Source organism: Diadema antillarum, unplaced genomic scaffold (assembly GCF_040938485.1).
Source record: "Diadema antillarum isolate AM-2024a unplaced genomic scaffold, OU_Dant_1.0 scf00000087, whole genome shotgun sequence".
Classification (NCBI taxonomy): domain Eukaryota; kingdom Metazoa; phylum Echinodermata; class Echinoidea; order Diadematoida; family Diadematidae; genus Diadema; species Diadema antillarum.
In genome coordinates, this window is record NW_027270976.1 from 1,410,783 (window position 1) to 1,430,537 (window position 19,755).

A 19,755-nucleotide genomic window follows, 5' to 3' on the forward strand; every position below is an offset into this window, starting at 1 on the left:
TAACAGTGGAGGTATTCATTTTGTATATGGGCTATCTGCCATAACTGTATGTCAGTATACGTCTTGCAAATATTGCATTGCAGAACACTAACTATGACACGTTTACTCAATGCAATAAAAGCATTCTGGGTCTACTTCCCCCCCCCCCCCAAAAAAAAAAAAAATCGAATTCAACATGAAAAAAAAATATATATAGGCCTATGATTACAGTGCAATATAAATCTAATCCTTAGTCCACCTTCATTAAGCATAGGACCTGCCTAATGACAAATCAATTAAAGTCTTGATTCTGTTTTGTCGCATTGAATTTCAAATGTACTTTCGTAGATGCTTCCCTATTCATCTAAACTGAAATGGATCTTTCAGATTCAATTCAATTCAATTCAATTTTATTCAAAAAACCAATCATAAATAGCAAGATAACACAAATCGCTGATACAAAAATTCACATGGTTTTTAGGATCCCGAAAGAAGCAAGGCTTGTGAGTGGGGACCTATGCAAGGTACAAATAAGTTGGGACTCAGCAGCACAAAGACCAACCGCCAATGATGTAAATTCAATTCAATTCAATTCAATCATAGTTTATTTCCAATCATCGAAAATCAAAAAACATAGTACAAAGTATACATGTGATGAAATAACATTGTTCAAACGTTTGCACAAGATTCATGTAATGTATATACGAGACAAATTATAGAACAACATATAACATGTACAATATTTAGGAAAAACACTGTATTAATACTTCGTGGGCGAGTGGAAAATAAATTCGATTATGGAAAATAGTGATCCACTAAAAAGCAAAGCTTGTCGGACGTGGATCGCTAGATAAATAATGAGTAAATGATATACTATTCTATAACAATATACATGTAATTATTTTGAGATACACCGGTTGGGAAAAAATATAGAATACCAATGCAAGTGCCCGATGCTAGAGTCCTTTACCGGATCGTTGCTTGGCAGAAGAAGAGCCTATAGAAAGAGGAGAATTGAAGAGGGAAGCGACATGGGGGTTGTAAGGAGGGCAAAAAGTGAAGAGTGGGGGACAGTAATGGGCTGGAAGTTGTAGTTGTAGTAATGGAGACGGTAGAGAAAGGAACAGAGAGAGTGGTAAGGAAGAATAGAGTGAGAATCAAGTAAGACGTTCGGACATCGTTAGGAGGAGAAAGATGAAATGGAAGGGAAGAGGAAGAGGGAGGAGTCAAAGGTTGGAAAATCATGGAGATAGGAGAGAGAAGTGAAGATTCATGACACCAAGCGAAGAACAAAGTCGACGAACAATGTCACCGCAAACCTTTCTCCCTCATTTTTACTTCACCATGCAAACCTTAACAACACACACACACACATAAAAAAAAGATGTTGATGCAAGATATAGTTACTGAATGTGGACATTCAGGATGTGAATGTGGATGGTATAGTTTTGGTCGAGGTGGCCAGGCTGTTAATAGGTCTCCAACGTTTTTGTGACATAATGAAAAACTTCTAATGAAATATGAAAATAGCTCCGAAGGTGAGTCGTTGCCGGGCGATATACCTGCGTCATTATATACAGGTTTTATGGAGATACCATGCGCCATTTCCAACTTCCAAGATATGGAGAAAAGATGAAATTTTAGCATTTTTTCCCATTTTAACCTGGACTTTGGACCGCCCAGTCCAAATCTTTCCCTAGAAAATCTTTGTGACAATACATGTATACACCAGGTTAAATGAGAATAACTCTGAAAAATAGTGAAATTTTATATACTTGACCTTGATCTATGAATTGACCTTGAACCCGCAACTCATAACGTGCGTGTCTCAAAAAATCAGCCTTCAATCGGCATTTCACTTCCTTGGAACAACTTTCTTCTCACTTCAAATGATTGCATAAGAACAGACAGTGATATCAAACAGAGACCAATTAAAAAGTCATATAAGAAGATGGTATAGGACCTATATATGCGCGAATAAATCAGCAACTATGCTCAACTCGTCATCCGTTCGCTTTAAAATCATTTTTGCTAAAGTTTGTAACTCTTCGCAGCAGTCTAGCTAATGAGAGAAATACGATCAATTTGTTATGTTTTATTTCACTCACTGACAAAATATTTCATTCAGAAATATGTTATACAAGTAGAGTATTTGAATCACAATAAAACCAGTTTATGGAAGGGGATCCAGGTCAGGGGGATCTAGATCTCATCATAGCATCTCGTGTGAATGGGATCTCAAACACCCTGTCGTACAACTAAAATTTGTTGACTATTTTGCTTCTTGCCACGATCAAGTGAGAATTACTAGTATACAGCTTTATTTTCTTGGATTTGCCTTTGATTATGAAAGTTGTAGGTGCTACATTACAAATCAAAATCACCTTTACGATAAAAGCTCAATATCTAAGAAGAAATGAAGTAGGCCTACTAGTAGGCTCTATATAGGTCAAGTAGTAATAGGAAACTTAGGACGTTATCGCAATATTGATGAGATGTTGATACGCTGCTACGCTGCGTAGTAGGGCCTACTACTACTAATATTATCAATGATAATAATGATAACAATAATGATGATAATGATAATGATAACATTAATAATGATAATAATAATAATAATAATAATAATAATAATAATAATAATAATAATAATGATGATGATAATAACAATAGTAATGATGACAATAATAATAATGATAATGAATGAATGAATGAATGATTTATTACCAAATTTTTAAGTTCACGATAGCAATCACAGATAATTTATACAATCATTGAGAATACAATAATAATAATACAATTAACAGGAATACAAGACATGAAAGTATAGAATCAAACTTACCAACAATATGAATATGAAAGTACAAACATATTTACAAATTTGGAAAAAAAAAGTCCAACAAATAGCAACGCTAGTGGACGTTGGCCCTTGAATACAGAAGAAGAATATATAAATTCAACAAGAAAATTATTTACATCATAAACAAGTGTATTTACACTCATTATAATAATAACAGGGGCGGCGCAGCCGTGGGGGCCGTGGGGGCTCGGGCCCCCACACTTTTTGTGCACCATACAAAGGAATACATAAGGTGTCATCACTTTGGGCTCCCACACTTTTTTAAACCAGGAAGTACGTAAGTGGCACTAAAATAGAAATAGATAGAGATCTTGAAGTATGGCGGCGGTAAGGTTATTACCGCCGGTGGCGGGTAGTTTGCAGGCACAAACCCCTGTTGGTCGTATAGGAGTCTGCATGCGCCAAGACTAATACACGCACCACTACACTGCAGCCTCTTTTTTCATTTTGGGAGAAGCTTCAACACAGGGCCTATGGGACAGTGCCAAAGTGGTGCATGTAGTAGTCTTGGCGCAGACTCCTTTACGACCACCAAGGGTTTGTGCCTGCAAACTAGGTGGCGGCGGTATCAAGGTGTTTTTATAACACCTCAGCTGAAGAAACCCGGAAGTGGACGGGGACGGGGAGAGATGAGCTGAGGATCTTTTTTTTTTTTTTTTTTCGCTTGTTAGCTCATGAAACCCGGAAGTGGGCTCCCACACTTTTGAAAACGCTGCGCCGGCCCTGAATAATACAATACTGATAAACAATTACAATAATTAATGATAATGATGATAATAGTAATAATGATGATAATAATGATAATAACGATGGTGACAGTATGATAACGATAACAAATAATGAGCCTTACAATCATGAGGTCAACTTTATCATCTATCTGTGGATATTTAAATTTACTAGATGATAAGAATGTGTTGTTTGAAGGTTTGCATGGTGAAGTAAATGAGGAAGAAAGTTTTGCGGTGACACCATGTGTATGTAGTCCTTAACCGGATCGTTGTTTGGCAGAAGAGCCTAGAGGAGAAATGAAGAGGGAAGCGACATATGGGGGTTGTGAGGAGGGCAAAAAGTGAAGAGTAGGGGACAATGGGCTAGAAGTTGAAGTTGCACTAGTGGAGACGGTAGAGAAAGGAACACAGAGAGTGGTAAGGAAGAATAGTGTGAGAATCAAGTAAGATGTTCGGACATCGTTGGAAGAGGAAAGATGAAATAGAAAGGAAGAGGAAGAGGAAGGAGTTGAATGTTGGAGAATTATGGAGATAGGGGAGAGCAGTGAAGATTCATGAAACCAAGAGAAGAACGAAGTCGGCGAACAGTGTGGCTATGGAATGCGGAATCAATGGAGAAAGGATGAATAATCCCTCGAAGGAAGGGTAAGTAGAGGAGAGATGAGAATATGTTGAGAGAAGGGAGAAAGAGAGACTTCTTGATATACTTTCACTAGCACCTTTACTCAGTGTTTCATTTCATTCTCTTTCCTCTCTCTCTCTTACACTTTTGTCTGTTTCTACACTACTTATCTTATCTTTTCTTTTCTTTTCTTTTCTGTTCTGTTCTCTTCTTTCTTCTTTTTCTTTTTATTTCTTCCTTCCATACAACCCAACGGTCCTTTTCAGGACCACTAGTATTAATTTACACATTTCTTTACCTGTTATTTCTCTTGTCTTCTCTCCTCAGGTCTACACTTTAACCTAATTTTAATCTCTCATTTTTGCATTTCTCTCACAGGAAGCTTTTCAGGATTTAACTGTCATCAATTTTCCTCTCAATTTTTTTTCTTCTCCTCCTCAGCATTTAATGCTAGGATCCACACTAGCTCCCTCTAATTTACGTCTTGAATTTCAATTTGTTCTTTTTTTCTTCTTTTCTTTGTCCCCCCCCCCCCCCCCCTCTCTCTCTCTCTCTCCCTTCTCTCAACATATTCTCATCTCTCCTCTACTTACCCTTCCTTCGAGGCCAGGGATTATTCGTCCTTTCTCCATTGATTCCGCATTCCATAGCCACACTGTTCGCCGACTTCGTTCTTCTTTTGGTTTCATGAATCTTCACTGCTCTCCCCTATCTCCATGATTCTCCAACATTCAACTCCTTCCTCTTCCTCTTCCCTTCTACTAGTATTTCATCTTTCCCCTTCCAATTAGTTCCAACGATGTCCGAACATCTTATTTGATTCTCACACTATTCTTCCTTACCACTCTCTGTGTTCCTTTCTCTACCGTCTCCACTAGTGCAACTTCAACTTGTCGCCCATTATTGTCCCCACTCTTCACTTTTTGCCCTCCTCACAACCCCCATATGTCGCTTCCCTCTTCATTTCTCCTCTTTCTAGGCTCTTTCGCCAAACAACGATCCGGTTAAGGACTACATAATGTCACCGCAAATCTTTCTTCCTCAAGAATGTATGTATATAGAAAATTAACCGTCTAAGGTGCTTCTATTTTCTCCTTTAGGTTAATCAGGAATAATGGTTTAATGGTTGTACAGATCAAACAAGCTAGATCAGAGATGAGGGAGAGAGACGAATAGGCCTACCTCCCTGATTAAAATGTCTTTGTTTTCACTTCACAGAGTTGTTGTACTCGTAATATTATCTTCTTTGTTTTTCGCCGAAAGCTAGCTGGCCACGCATGCGTGATAAACGGATCCCGTTCACAGAATTTTACGACGAAAGTGGACCATAATATATATATTATAGAGAAAGGCGTCATGGACACCCGCTCATCTTCATCAGGATCAGGTAAATAATTGCCCATGTCTGTACCGATGGATATTGATACCTTCTGTTGCCGTACTTGTCGCTATAGTAAAGGATTTTAAATAAAAAAATATAATGGAAATGTTAATTGAAGTCCTGCATCAGTCCCACTCGTGCATTATAATGTACTGTTATACGTCGGCTGTGCAGATGTGAGGTCCGAGTTCGAGTGTGTGCTCTGCTCTGTGCATGATGCTGTGGGATGTGGTGTGCATGCATACGCATGCCTGTGCCTCGAATGTGCTGCACCTGTGTGGACAGAATTAGCAATGTGCCAAAACATGAACTTGCCTGACCGCAATGCATTGGCATAGTCGTGTAATACTAATAGGTCCCACCACTGTACTGTACTACTGTCTGTCTAGGCCTACTAAATATTATGGCAGCTTAAATTTTACCTGTTAGTGTTAAATCTAGTTCTACTTCTAGAGTAAAATACTCTATTTGCGGCAGGTTAAAGTTTTCCCACACTGTAAACAAATCAGCCAAATTATTTTCAACCATTTCATATATCATAGCCAAGATTATTCATTAATGCTATTGTTTTCATTAAAAAATCGACCAATGACAAACGTAGTTTTCATGATTTACCAGGGCAAAACCCGGCACAATTTTTGCCGATATGCGCCGTGACTAGCTCTGCTTGCGGCACGATGTACAATCCCTATGCAATACGCGCGTGCTCCGCGATCTTCAGCTGAACGCCTTCACTTGTCTCGCAAACATTGCGTAAGCGCCAATTCCCGTTGCGAAAGCACGTGAAAATAGCGGGCGCACATGCACTGGCTGCAAACAGGATCGCAATTCTTGTTGATGTCTTTCTCGTGTTTTTCTCATTTTTTTTCGATGGTAACATCCACTTTCCGAAAAAAATGGCGGCCCACATCAGCTCGCGAAAGTTCCATTTTACGTGAGGATATGTTTTCAAATCCACGAACATCGGGAAAACGACAAAAAATCCAGTTTCTTGGACCATTGTTTCTTAAAAGTTGTGTTATGTTAAGAAGTACCGAAAATGATATTTTGGATACGATATGTTGTCATTTAGGTGAAAAATTTTCACTTTTGTCGGAGATTGTGCCTATTTTATCGGTTGGTTTTTGTTGATTGGTTGTGTGTTAGTATATGTGTAGTGTGCATGTAACAGTGTAATGCTGTGTTTAGCGGTATATTACCGAGTATGTTGTACCTGCCGCGAACGGGCGCATGGCCGCTTACTGCCGCAGTTACTCTAGAGCTAGAGTCACTCACGACAGTAATGTGTTAAGTTAGACCTAGGCTAACTGTTGTTAGTTTAGATCTACTCGTGAATTTTAGGGCTGTCAACTCTCACGCATTGAGCGTGAGACTCACGCAATTCAACCAATTTTGACTGTCTCACTCTGATAAACGAAATCTCACGCTAAACCCCTAAAATGGAATGTACATTAGATGACTACAAAAATAGATATCTCTCTAAATTCTCTGATATTCCGAATATCGATATGCCCAAGCCTAAAATTTCGAGATTTTCCCGCGCGGGTGTAAAGCTTAACCAATAGTACTTTAATCATTTTCAGTTCACGCGCAAAGACGAGCTATTGGATTACGATTGGTTTCTACCTATACCACGTGAGTGTAGCTTGTACTTTTGGCAAATTACAGTACATGTATGGCTATGACATGTGCTTTACATCGCTTTACATGCACTGACTGTGTATGTAGTACGTATGTACGTGCGTATGGCCGCACAGCAGGCCGCCAGGCGCTAGACAGGAGGTTGCCCCGCTCCCTCGCAGTGTTTCACGCCAAACTCTCACTCAAGGTTGGCAGCCCTGGAATTTAGCCCGACTGACAGCGAGTGACACTCCCAGTGTTAGTGTTACTAGTGTTAGGGAGCTGTGTGGCGTTCGTTCAATGGTAGTGCCTACATAGTCTTAACTTTATAGCACAGTCTGAATGGTGAGACTTTCTTGCTGCACAGTAAAATGAGTAAAACTTTATATTATACATGTGAAAAAGAACCCGCCAAATGAAATGCCAAATGGTGTTTAGGCGTGATTGATACAGCAGCGGGTCGATTTCCACAGTATGGCCATGGGATAGCATCTTGCGTCCTTCCTTCTTTCCTTTTTTTTTCTTTTCTTTCATTTTATCTTTCTGTTCTTTCATCCTTTTATTCTCTGAAAGACTTCCTAGTGTCCTTCAAGTAATTTAACCATAGATACAACCGTAACCCTAACCTAATCTTGATTGCTAATGTGTAGCATGGGTGCAGGCACCCTGTGGTAAGGCATAGATCTTTATCATGTCTTTACCGTGGATCAAGACTCTTCTGTAAAGTCAAGACAAATCGTAGTCCACAGCTCCAGCCTGTTTCTTTTAAATGTTCTACTTACAGTACAAGCCTGTATTCCTCAATAAAGAATGATGTGTTTGCATAAACTTCTATGAGTATGTGCAGTTGCAATCAAGTAGATCTACATGCATTCCATTTGGACGCAAATGATAAACAGTTGACTTGATGGTACGTGTATTGCTGTAGTTTTGACATGCCCAGCTCCTGTAACAAATACTTGAAGACATGTACTGTAGAACAAGTCAGCAGTAAGTATGAAAAATTGCCCATGACAGACACACACACACATCCTATGCAAAATGTCATCTGCAGTGTGGTGGTGGTGACGAGTGGAAGGGCACGTTTTAACAAAGTGAGTCATTGCATGATACAAACTGTAGTTAGCCACCAAAGAGAGAAATAAAGCTGTATCGCACCAAAATGAATATTTAGAGATACATTCCCTCTCTTGTTGGTTCCTTTTCCATTAAAGGTGAGATGAGCATAAACATGGCAGCTGCCAACCAGATGGCCATGGACATTGTTGTACAGCATGCCCTTCCACTCGCCCGTGGGCCTCGCTCAATCAAGCCCCATGGCCGCAAATACAACTCATACACGCCTGAAATGCGCACCCGCATCGCAAAGTACGCCATGATGGCTGGGGACCTGGAAGCAGCCCAGCACTTCAGCCGCGAGCTTGGCCACAAGGTGGCAGTCACTAGTGTGTGGCGCTTCAGGAAAACCTACACAAGAGAGCTGAAGAGGCTACACCAAGAAGGCGGGGCTACAGTGGCAGCAGTGTCTATGGGAGACAGACGGAGGGGGGGATCCAGGAGGGGGCTGAGATCAAGGGGCGTGGCTCTAGAACCTTGTCTACATTTAGTGGGAGGTACATATTGTACACCTGTCTTTGGGGCAATGGAGGCATTTCATTTTGGCATCTACTCATTTTTTTTCCCCTAGCCATTTGATTTCATTTGTCCACTTATGATGATAGGGCAAAAAGAAGAAATGATACAATTCAATTTGCTGTAGCTTTGTACATTCCCATCTACTACCCCCCCCCCCCAAAAAAAAGACCACACACAAAAAAAAACAAAAAAAGAAACATGACAACCTAACAGAAACAAAAGACATAATATTTTCTGCTCTTTATTTCAGACATTCAGAGAAACTGGTGTGCATGTGTCCGTGAACTGACCATTCCTGTTGCAAATGCATCATATTCATTTTTGCTATGATAACGAAAATGTAGAGTGATAATGTAGAGTAGCAGATAGATTGCCCTCGAAAGAGACCTACTTTCAGTTTAAAAAAGAAATGCTGCAATTATTGGAAGTATAGAGAAAATATATGTCCTGGTTCAGCCGTTATACTACTTGTGTCTTTTGTGGTGATTTTCCCAATGCCTCAGGCCGTGAGCAGCAGATGGAGGAGGGTGGCAACGGAGACTGGATTCCACCCACGGAGGCTGAGATGAAAGTCCTTCAAGCCAAGAAGGAGAGATCAGACAAGATTAGCAAGCTGATGGGGGACTACCTTCTGAAAGGCTACCGCATGCTGGCCACCACCTGTGGGGTCTGCTCGGTAAGAAGACCTGAAGTGGTCGGGAACTAGCTATTTCAGCGGCATGAATATAAGAATGCTCTCATCAGAAGTTGGATGCACTGGTTAAAATTCACTAGTCACTGACCTTTAACAGGGAAGTGATAGGTCACCTCTGTGAATTAAAATGTGTTATAAACTTTGTAAGAGATTTGCCCTAACGCAATGTGATTTGGAGTACCAGTAGTTTGAAATAACTACATGTTTGGTACACAAGAAGTGTATGTGTCTATAATGCGTTTGTAGTTTCCTTTATCATGTAATGAACTGTGATAGAATAACATGTAAAATGGAAGAAAAAAAATGCAACTCATAAACTAATATGATTTTTGTCAGTGATGTAGTAGAGGACCAAAACCAGTGTGATTCTTCCCTGGGTCATCAGTTGCTTAACATATTCAAGAACTTGATGAAGAGGAATACAAAATGAATGACATATTGAAAGTGCGATGGGAGTAATGTATGGCTGACGTGATAAGCGAAGACTTCATTGTATGTGTGACATACAGGTGAAAGGTGGCTGTTTGACTTTGAAGATCCGGGCCCTGTTTTATGAAAAGATAGATTTAACATTAAGTCAAGATAATCTATGATTAACTTCTCATATCAACTCTAAGTCCACTTAATCTATGATTAACTTCCAAGTTAACTTGAAGTCCGTTTTATCAAGACACCCACAGTTGGAAAAAAATTTAACTTCCTCCAAAATCAACATATAAGTTTTCTCAACTGCTCCAAATCCATGATTAACTTAACAGTTGATAAATATCAACTTTAAATAGAAACAGTCTAGGTAGACTCAATTGTAAGGCAATTTACAGAAGAAAGATGACTGTCACACTTTCCTAGTCTAGCTGGGGTCTTGTCACAAATGTTTGCCTGTTAACTGCTCACCTTTCTCTAACATTTTGTTGCGGTTCTTTCATGTAATTATGGTCTTTTCTTTGCATGAAATTCACGATCGGCACGCATTGCTTACGCGACTGCTGCACGCAAACACCCTAGACAGCAGTCTCAATCCCAGCCTGCGCGCACGGCGCCTCGGCCCGCCTGCCAATCAAGCCATTGCCAGCAAGGGCAAGTAACCGAGTATGGTACTGTAACTGGAACCACGTCTGTGTGCAATGCATATCTTGCCAAAGAACCCATATTAGAGGAAACCAGTTATTTCTGACGTGCGTAGGCCTACATAGAGCTAGTTCGTCAATAGATACTAATTAAGAGTTTAGTAGGCCTATACAGAAAATCAAGAGTTTAATTCTTATATAGCACCGAGTACGACAGTGAGATCTAAGTTAGGCTAACCAGTAATAGGCCTAAGTAACATTCAGCGAGTCGTTTGTACTTACCGTAACACGTATTTGTACATTGTACTGCAGATTGGAGCGTCTAAGTCTAGAACTTCAACATGTTGATGTAGACTCGCGATCTATTCTTCACAAAGCTGATCTGTGCTGTAGAGGTAAAAACAAGCTACTGTACACGTAAACACACAGGACTTCAGCCTATTGAATTAAGGCGTGAAACAATGCATAGGCCTGCACGACCTTCATACTGTACATTTAGATCCATGTCAATGAATACTTGAGTGTTATAACATTAGATTTACTGAGATCCTATACATAGTGTGCGGAATCTTTACGGTACGGTACGCGCGTACGCAGATTTTCGTTGAGCTCGAGATGTGCTAGAACTATCGACCTACTACTGTAGTACTTCAATACAACGCAAAATGGCGTATTTTGCGGTTCTGTTACAAACCTATACTTCTAATTCAGCGGCTGTAGCGCTATTAAATAATACTGCGTCGCACTAGCAGACTACGCTCCGTGGCCATGGCAAATGATCATGTTTTTGTTGTTTGTTTTGCTTAATGTATTGTGTTGTTTTTAAGCAGACAGTACCGGAAACCAGCCTCGTCCCGTGTTTTTTGTTTTGACTAAATCAATGATTAAGTGATGGTGATGAGCTATAACTATAATCGACTATTAAGTCTCTTCGTAAAACGGAAACTTGCAGTTGATTTAAAGTTATAGTGGACTTCAAGTTGGATAAAATTAGCGTTGATTTCACAATCAACGCTAACTTTATCTTGATAAAATAGGGCCTTGATGTCATGTTTTTCTCTCACCTACAGAACATCCTACTAAGGGACAAACAGCAGAGAGACTACTGTGTGGCTTGTAATGAGCTGGACACAGAACACGCCAAGGATGATCCAGGTTTGTACTAAAATGATAGCAAGCTGTTTGATGACATCATACACCATTTAAATGATATACCATTTAAATGATACACCATTTAAATGATACACCATTATAAATGATACGTTATATCATTGAATCACTAAAGAGATGATATACCATATGAAATGTAAATGGTACATGATACTAGTACTAGGTGCCAGTTACTGGGAAAAAAATCTGAGGGAGCCGCTTCACAGATTCTATACAGAGTTAGATATAGGCAAGTCTTAGACCTCCAGTCGTTTTCTTTTTTCAGTTTGTGTGTGTATAGAAGGAGGGCAATGAAATATGTCATATACTGTGTGATGATGCTTTAGCTAGTGTCCTTTACGTGAAATGTACAAGTATAATCAATAGAAAGAATGACGCTCAGTGGAATGAAATAAATGAATGAGTAGAGGTCTTGAGAAGCGAAGTAGTGGCATGCTAAGAATTTGTAGCACACAGGTTTCCAGTACCAAGGTTGAAGTAGATTTCATGATGTGACTCTCCCATGTCTTGTCTGCCCTTTACCATCTTGGAGCAGCACTGAGTGCCGAAGCAGCGAGGTCTCAGGTGAGAGAACGTGAGCTGATCCTGGCCACACCTCCAGAGACAGCTCAAATCTTAGAACACCACAACGGAGGAGACCTGGTCACCCCATCCTTGTGTATGTCCACTGCATCTCTTGGTGCCATGCAGAATTCTGAACTGACCACCCTGGGTACTCCAGCCCTCAGGGTTCAACACATACAATCATTAGCAACCCCGTCCCCAAATCCACAGGCCACCGTCCTGCCACAGGCTATTGGGCTGGCCACCAACTCAGCACCTGCCTACCCAGCAGATAACCCTCCACTGCATAGCCACCAAACCCTGCAGAGAGCCGAGGAGACAGCAAATGGTCCCAGCAGGGCAGATGCTGTGGTCAAGCATTCTATGGACTCAGTGCTGGACAAGCTGACTTGGGCCAGTGAGGAGCTGGGAAAGACTGGAGCAGTGGACACTAGCACTCAGCTCTGTCGTCTAATTCAGGCATGCGCAGAGGCCTTGGAGAGCTTGAAAGGTGCCTCACAAACTGGATAGCTGGCTTAAAGACAACAGCATCATGCATTCAACCACATCACGATAGGGTCTCAGCTGTATTAATTCATATGCAGTGCTGCAACAGCTGTGGACTCCATACCTGCGCCAATAATCAAGCTAGCTTTTATAAATGGTACAATGTATTAATGGCAATGTTTGTGCACTCAGCAAGCAGTGTTCAATATCAATAACTGATAATACAAGACACTTTTATCATGTAGGAGCTTTGTTACAGTTAGATTGGTCTTGTTCTTGGTTATATTTTATAACTGGAAAGTCAAGAAGTCAGCCACCTAGCCACTAGGGCTGAGACAACCATGTTTGGTCACATCTTAATAATTTGGCTTACTGGTAGCCATCCAAGGTGGCCTTGTTATTGTCAGTGCTCTTCTCATAGAGGGCTTGACATCATTATCACCCAGCTTTGTCAGGTGCTTCCTTGTGAGTCAAGAGGAAGGACAAATGAGTCTATGGATTTAAATCCCTGACAGAATTCAACCACACCAATCTCAAGCGGCCTTAATGTTGGCCAAACCATGTGGAAATTTCTGGCACCAAGCTAAATGGAGCAGGATACTACATAACTTTTTTTTTTTTTTTTTTTAATCTGAAGAGAAATTTCACTTGCCAGAAATTTAAAGTCCAAAGATATAAGAAAATGATATTGAAAATCACTTGGAAGTCAAGAGCTTTATAACAAAACAATAATTTGAATAAACAGCAAATTATGTTGGTCACGTGCCTAAACACATTGGAGGAACAAACTTGGTTTGATTGAGTGTTGGTGTTGCATTGCATTGGGACTTCTTCACGTGAATGTTAGAAAATTGCTGAGATAAAATTAAAGTGTGTTTCATCACTACACTCTACACAGTCATTATCTCTGGGCTTCTGTATGGTTGACTTCTTTGGTTTGAAGGGGAGGGGAGTGAAAAAATGTGGCTTCAAAACATTAGGCTTGCCCAGTATGGGCAGCCATTTTTTTCTCATTGTTCCAAAACACTTCCCAACTTTGATTTTCACTTGCCCCTTGCAATCAGGCAAGCACTTATGTTACACCCTGTGTAGGCATGTGTTTAATGAAAGGTAGTCCATTGCAAACACTCCAAAAGGTCCTGAAATGTCATCAAATACACCCTGTCGGTTGCTCCCCACTTTGGAATTCCATCAACATTTCGTGGAAAGTATTGATAAACAACCTTTGCATCAGCATTGCACTAGCGAGAATGCCCTTGTTTAAGGGTTTCTAAGATATTATTAGGCAGGAAATATCAATTATAGAATTATAGCATTATGTCCCTGGCGTTTGTGATTATGTTGATGCATTAGAGGCTGATGGTACTGATCATGAACGCATTTCTCCTTAAAATCATTTCCAACGTTGGGCAGATACAGGGTAAGTTTTGTGATGGTCAGCTGATACAGGTAAAACTTTTAGCACATATTACTACATTTTCTGAAGATAGTGGAAGATTGTATATGTCATATTTTGTTTGAAATATCAGAGAAAATAAACTGACTGTAGATAAATTCAAATGTGCTGGTTTCAAACCATATGTGGCCATTTTTCTAGTATTCCAGGAATGTATTGTAACCCTGTCATAACAAGGTCACAAGGACCACTGATTTTACTTCATTATGACTGGTGTGAGCTTACAATAATGATAACATATGACTAAAGTTAAAGTGGAAATTTTTGCGGAGTTCAAATTTTCGCGCATTTGGCACAATCCAAAACCAGCGCGAAAATAAAAGTACACAAATATTTTTGCTTGCCATATGTTCCACTAGTTGATGTCTGGATTCCGCAGAATTACATACACGCAAAGCTTTTCTTACCCAGCCTAGCGCAAAAAATTAGTCGAGCGAAAATATCCATTTAACAGTATTTTTACTGCACACCTCTTCTTTCTCTAAAAAACTCTGAGCATTGGTACATGTAACCATGTAAGCCAAAGTAAATCACCTTGCTGACATATTTAATTGTGTGCTGTAGTTTATATTTGGAGATTTTCCTGTAGACATGATGTATTTGTATGTACCAAGATTTCATGGCATCAAGTATGTCCAGCATATTCTAGCCAGCACTGTCATAAGAAAATGCTTCAGATTTAAGAAAAAAAAAAAAAAAAGACCCCTATCCCCTTCCCTTTAGTATGAAAGAGCTGCAAAGCAAAGTGTTTATTGAAGCCTCCCAGTGATACAGTGCACTCCTGTTATAACGAACACGGTTATAACAAAATTCTGGTTACAACAAAGTAAAATGTATGTTTTTCTATCATTTATTTGTTCGGTTATAACAAAATTTCGACATATCGAAAGAACCTGCCGGTCCTGATGACTTCGTTATAATGGGAGTCCACTGTAGTTATGTTTTACTCTAGACCTGGTAGTGTTGGGATACCATGGAATGGGAAGGATGGCCTGGCTCAGATAAGATCGTGAATCTCTGCAACAAATTGTATACAGCTTTATATCACCGATCTCAACTAAGTACAGGGGAAACTTGATGTAACGAGAAGGTTGGGACTGAGCAGTTCTCATAATAACCGATATCTCATTTTAGAAGTGTTCATTATAGCGAGTTTCTCCTGTACACAAACAGTCACAGAATCTCCAGTGGAGTCTACCGTTACAGATGAGTGTATGCTTCAATGCATATATTCACTGACATGTGGCATGGCCACCAGTTGTGGTTCTTGAATGTATCCCGGTGGGGGGTGAAAAAAGATCTATTCATTTGTACCGCCCGTATATCCCTAGGCTACCGGGTCGGTAAGTCAAAAATGTCTCCAGTTTTCTATGTTCAGTCATTTTTGTTGTGTGTGTACATAGTATAGTGGACTCCCACTATAATGAAGTCCTTGCCACCGCCAGTTTTTTTTTTTTTTTTCGTTATATCAAAATCTATACCATTTGATTTGTTGTACGTATTTATAACTTGAGGCCACTTATTCAAAAGATTAAATTGTAGTCAAGTATATTCTGTTTCTAGTATTCCCTGGTCTTTCTAAACTGTTACCATTTGATTTATGTAGAAATGATATTGACACATGATTAGAATGAATATAATCCTACTGGACAAGGGCTTCTAATGCATTAAAAATGACAAGAGATGGAAAACAACATAATTTATCTTCTTTTCTCCTCTCCCCTTCTCTCTCTCTAAAACTCTCTTTCCCCTTCTTTCTTTTCTCGTTATCATGAACACAGAGTGGGAAAATACATAGAGCACACAATTACAAAACTAAATTTACTAGGAGCTCGTACGAAAAAGTGCAATCAATATATTCAAGACTTTTGGATGACAGTTGTCCAAGCATGGAGTTTCCCATTACATGGGAAGAGTACATAATAAGGCAATGTTCTCAAATGTTACACATACAACTACAGCAGTACAGGGTAAACAAAGTATCAACATATTAAATGAGCAGATCCACAGATGAGAGACTAACAGCAATGCTCTAAAATAAATTACTATAATTATGTTACATTATTTACATTTGATTGTGCATTGCTTTGGATGCAGCTGCAAATATCAAGCTTTCCACATAAATAATAGTCATGAGGTCACCACTTTGAACACATGACGGCCATACTTACTGACTCAAATGGTAAATACAGTCTTAATTCATAATTTATCAGATCTATGTATATAGACCAAAGTAGTCAACTCGGGCCAGAATAGATACACAATATACAAGCACAGTATATCTCTTCAACATTCATAGTCCTTGCTAGGATGATATTGGTGGCATATACTGCTTCATTAGCATCATCCTAATAATATTTGTGACCCGCTACAACAAAATGATCCTAAAGTCGGGCGAGGTCGATTATTTGAAAATTGCATGACACAATTCCCTAATCTTTCTGCTTTAAATTGATATATAACACGTATTATAAAAATAATCGGCTGCGGAGATATCGATGTTTAAAAGAGAGCATGTCAAGACGTCTGGGAATCACTGTTTCGAGAAAAGCGCCCTAAAAGTTCTCCTTGCGACGCAATCACAATCAAGAGACACGCAAGTCAGTATTCACCTCCGGACAATAGAAGTTAAGCCCTAGCAACCCCCGAAATGCTCATTCAAACACAGCGTCGGCGGTCTCCTCACCGACCAATCAGTGACCAGGATGTCAGGAGAAGCGGCTAGGCATAGCGCAACCCGCCCGCACGCACCAGTCGACTGGGCAGTGTGCGAGCTTCACGCTTCGGTTAGCGGCAAGCAGCAAACTGACCAATGAGATCACTCTGGTCGTTGTTAGGGGTGGAGCCCATGTGTGGCGCTCAATCCAAATGTTCGAACCAGTTTCTGCTTCGTTGAAACGCCAAAAAACATGGCCCAGAAAAACGCTATTTTTTGGTCTTTCCTTTCATCATTTTGCTTCAAAATTTCGACAGGTGATAGAAAACATGTCAGACTCTAGTAATTTGTCAAATTCAGAAAACCGTAAGTTTTGACCAATTTTGATGCTCTAAATTCAAACTTGATTTTCACGGATTCGACCGTGCGCGACTTTAGGACCATTTTGTTGTAGCGGGTCACATTTAATCCAGTACATTGCCTGCTCTTTGTCAAAGCCAATATACTCAGGGGGAAAGAGTTTTAAATTTCCTCTCAAAAAGTTGGTCAGTACCATCTCCATACTACTTTATGATTACGGCCCATTTATCCAATAGTTTGTTAATTTCTTCCATCTTATGATGAATGTTCAAATGACAAACTATTTAAATGTTGATCAACAAACAGCTACGATTAACTAACATATGCTCTTTCATTTTCAGAATGCTCAAATCTTTTCATTTTTGGATTTACAAACCCCATTTTGTCATCAGTTTAACAAACTTTTGGAATAAGAAACATTAATCTCACCCATATTACCACTCATGTACATTTGCAACGACAGAGTAACTATAAGATACAGTAGCACCAATGACAAGCCCAACTAAGTTGCTGCATGTTAAGACGTTCTGCAGTAATGTTCAAATAAGGGGGGGGGGGGGGAAGAAGCAAACACTTTTCTTTTTTGTGTGTGTAACATTACTGAACATAAAAAGGTTTGTGGATAGAAGTGGCATGTCCAGTGGCAATATAATCAGTACAATCATTTACAGGATACAGTGTACTGGTATTGAGTTGGCTGATCTTGACCATATAATCCCCTTAGGATGGTCCACAACAGGGCTACAACCACAATCTCTAGCTTCACTGACTTTCATATCAATCAAGATCAAATGAAATCAAATGTTGATGACAAAGTCATGTTTAGTCTTATCACAGAACATTTTTTTTTTTCACACCAAAATATGAATTAATTTACTGTATATTTTGATGAAAAGCAGTTATGATCTGGCTAGGACAACAAGCATAACGGTGTTGTTTTACTTCTTGAGTGACCACTGCAGACAGGTTTTAATATTGTTGAAAGAAGCTTATTATACATGTACATTGTACTTGTGAGCAGCTCAAATGTGTGTTCAGTTCCCTACAAATATGTTGTGAGGAGGTTTCCTAATAACATAAGAAATTTCATATGGTGACTTGTGTGTGCGTGATTAGGGGGGTGTGTGTGTTTGGATAACATTCCTCCTGAACACCCTCAGAATTACAAACATGCACTGAATAAAATTACTTTATCAGATCTTAAAAAAAAAAAATGAATAAAAAGAGGAGCCTCACTTTGTCCAAGACAGTCTCCTATTGTGAATTGCCTCAAATCATTTCAGTTGAACACAACAAACATTTATTTTGAGAACAGGTTGGCTCAAAAAAGGGAGAGAAAACTGACTAAGCAAATACAAGAGTTATTGTGACATTTTGAAACAAATATTAACCCAGCTTGCAAACATGGACACTGTATTATTCAAGGCTGAATCAATACTCATAAACGTAATTGCGACTACAAGTGACAATGCCTAGAATGGATTTGTAGGTCACGATCATGACCTCTACTACTTCATCTCACTGCAGTGAAGCTATACAGTTGACAGCTTCAGACCTGCATAACTCAGATTACACTGCTTGTTGAAATAATTCTTAAGACATAAATCACCCATGAGTTAACAGGAGGGAAGCCAACACACACATCACACAATACCTGCCTAGACAGTACGGTTTCATTGGAGTCAGAGCAAAGCGGGGGCATTTCATGAAGCATTTTGTCCGACAAAGTTGTCGGACAAATTTACTCTCAGCCAATCAGATGCAAGGATTTCAGTAGCATGTAACAGTTCGTAAGAAAAATATCCGACCAAGACTCTTCATGACATGCCCCCCAGAAGTTGCAAGTCCTGAGATAATCCAACATGTAGTCAACATTCAGTAAGAATCAGAATATTTTCACCATCATGCAGGTTCTCACTTGGAATGCAATAAAACTGTCTGGTATGTTTGCCTGGAATGAAGTTCATGATACATACACGAATGTAAAGATTTATGATAATGATGTGTGCTCAGTACATTGTATAAACAAGAAGAAATGCCCGTATTGTAGAATTTTGGGCAAACCTTGCATTGATGTCTCTAATTTGCTTTATCTACAAAGACACCTGATTTGTCTTCCTTAAAGATAACAAAACCAAAATTGAGTGTTAAATAAACTGATGTTGTTTGATTGTACTATTTGGCATTTCAAACTGATTTATCTTTGAAATCATAAACTCTGAATTTTTCTTTACATTACTCAACTGTCAATTATTAAGTTGGTTTTTCGTGTTAAAAAAATACTTGTGGATTAAAGACTTTGCCTCCAAACCCAAGGTGAAAACAGATTTCAACTTTTCTGCAGTTCTAAGGGATGGAGCTCAAGAAGAGATTGATCAAGGTTAAACCATAGTTTACCAAAACAGACATTTCAGTACAATTTCTATATCTTCTGCATGGTGTCCACCTAAACCCCATTGTACTAAGAACAAAGACTA

General features: G+C 39.4%; 1 protein-coding gene across 2 annotated transcripts; it reads left to right on the top strand.

Annotated features, from left to right (window-relative positions):
• The first annotated feature begins 5,484 nt into the window (after positions 1-5,484).
• On the top strand, positions 5,485-15,652 carry LOC139718017 (protein ZNRD2-like). 2 transcript variants are annotated; one of them, XM_071629503.1, is made up of 5 exons: positions 5,546-5,576; positions 8,405-8,780; positions 9,309-9,501; positions 11,657-11,741; positions 12,292-15,652. In XM_071629503.1, exons 1-5 carry the CDS (start codon positions 5,546-5,548, stop codon positions 12,828-12,830), a joined length of 1,224 nt encoding a protein of 407 aa, XP_071485604.1. In that variant the 3' UTR covers positions 12,831-15,652. The 2 variants fall into 2 exon arrangements, with proteins under 2 accessions (XP_071485605.1, XP_071485604.1); XM_071629504.1 differs by lacking the exon at positions 8,405-8,780 and having other exon boundaries at positions 5,485-5,576; positions 9,329-9,501.
• The last annotated feature ends 4,103 nt before the right edge of the window (positions 15,653-19,755 follow it).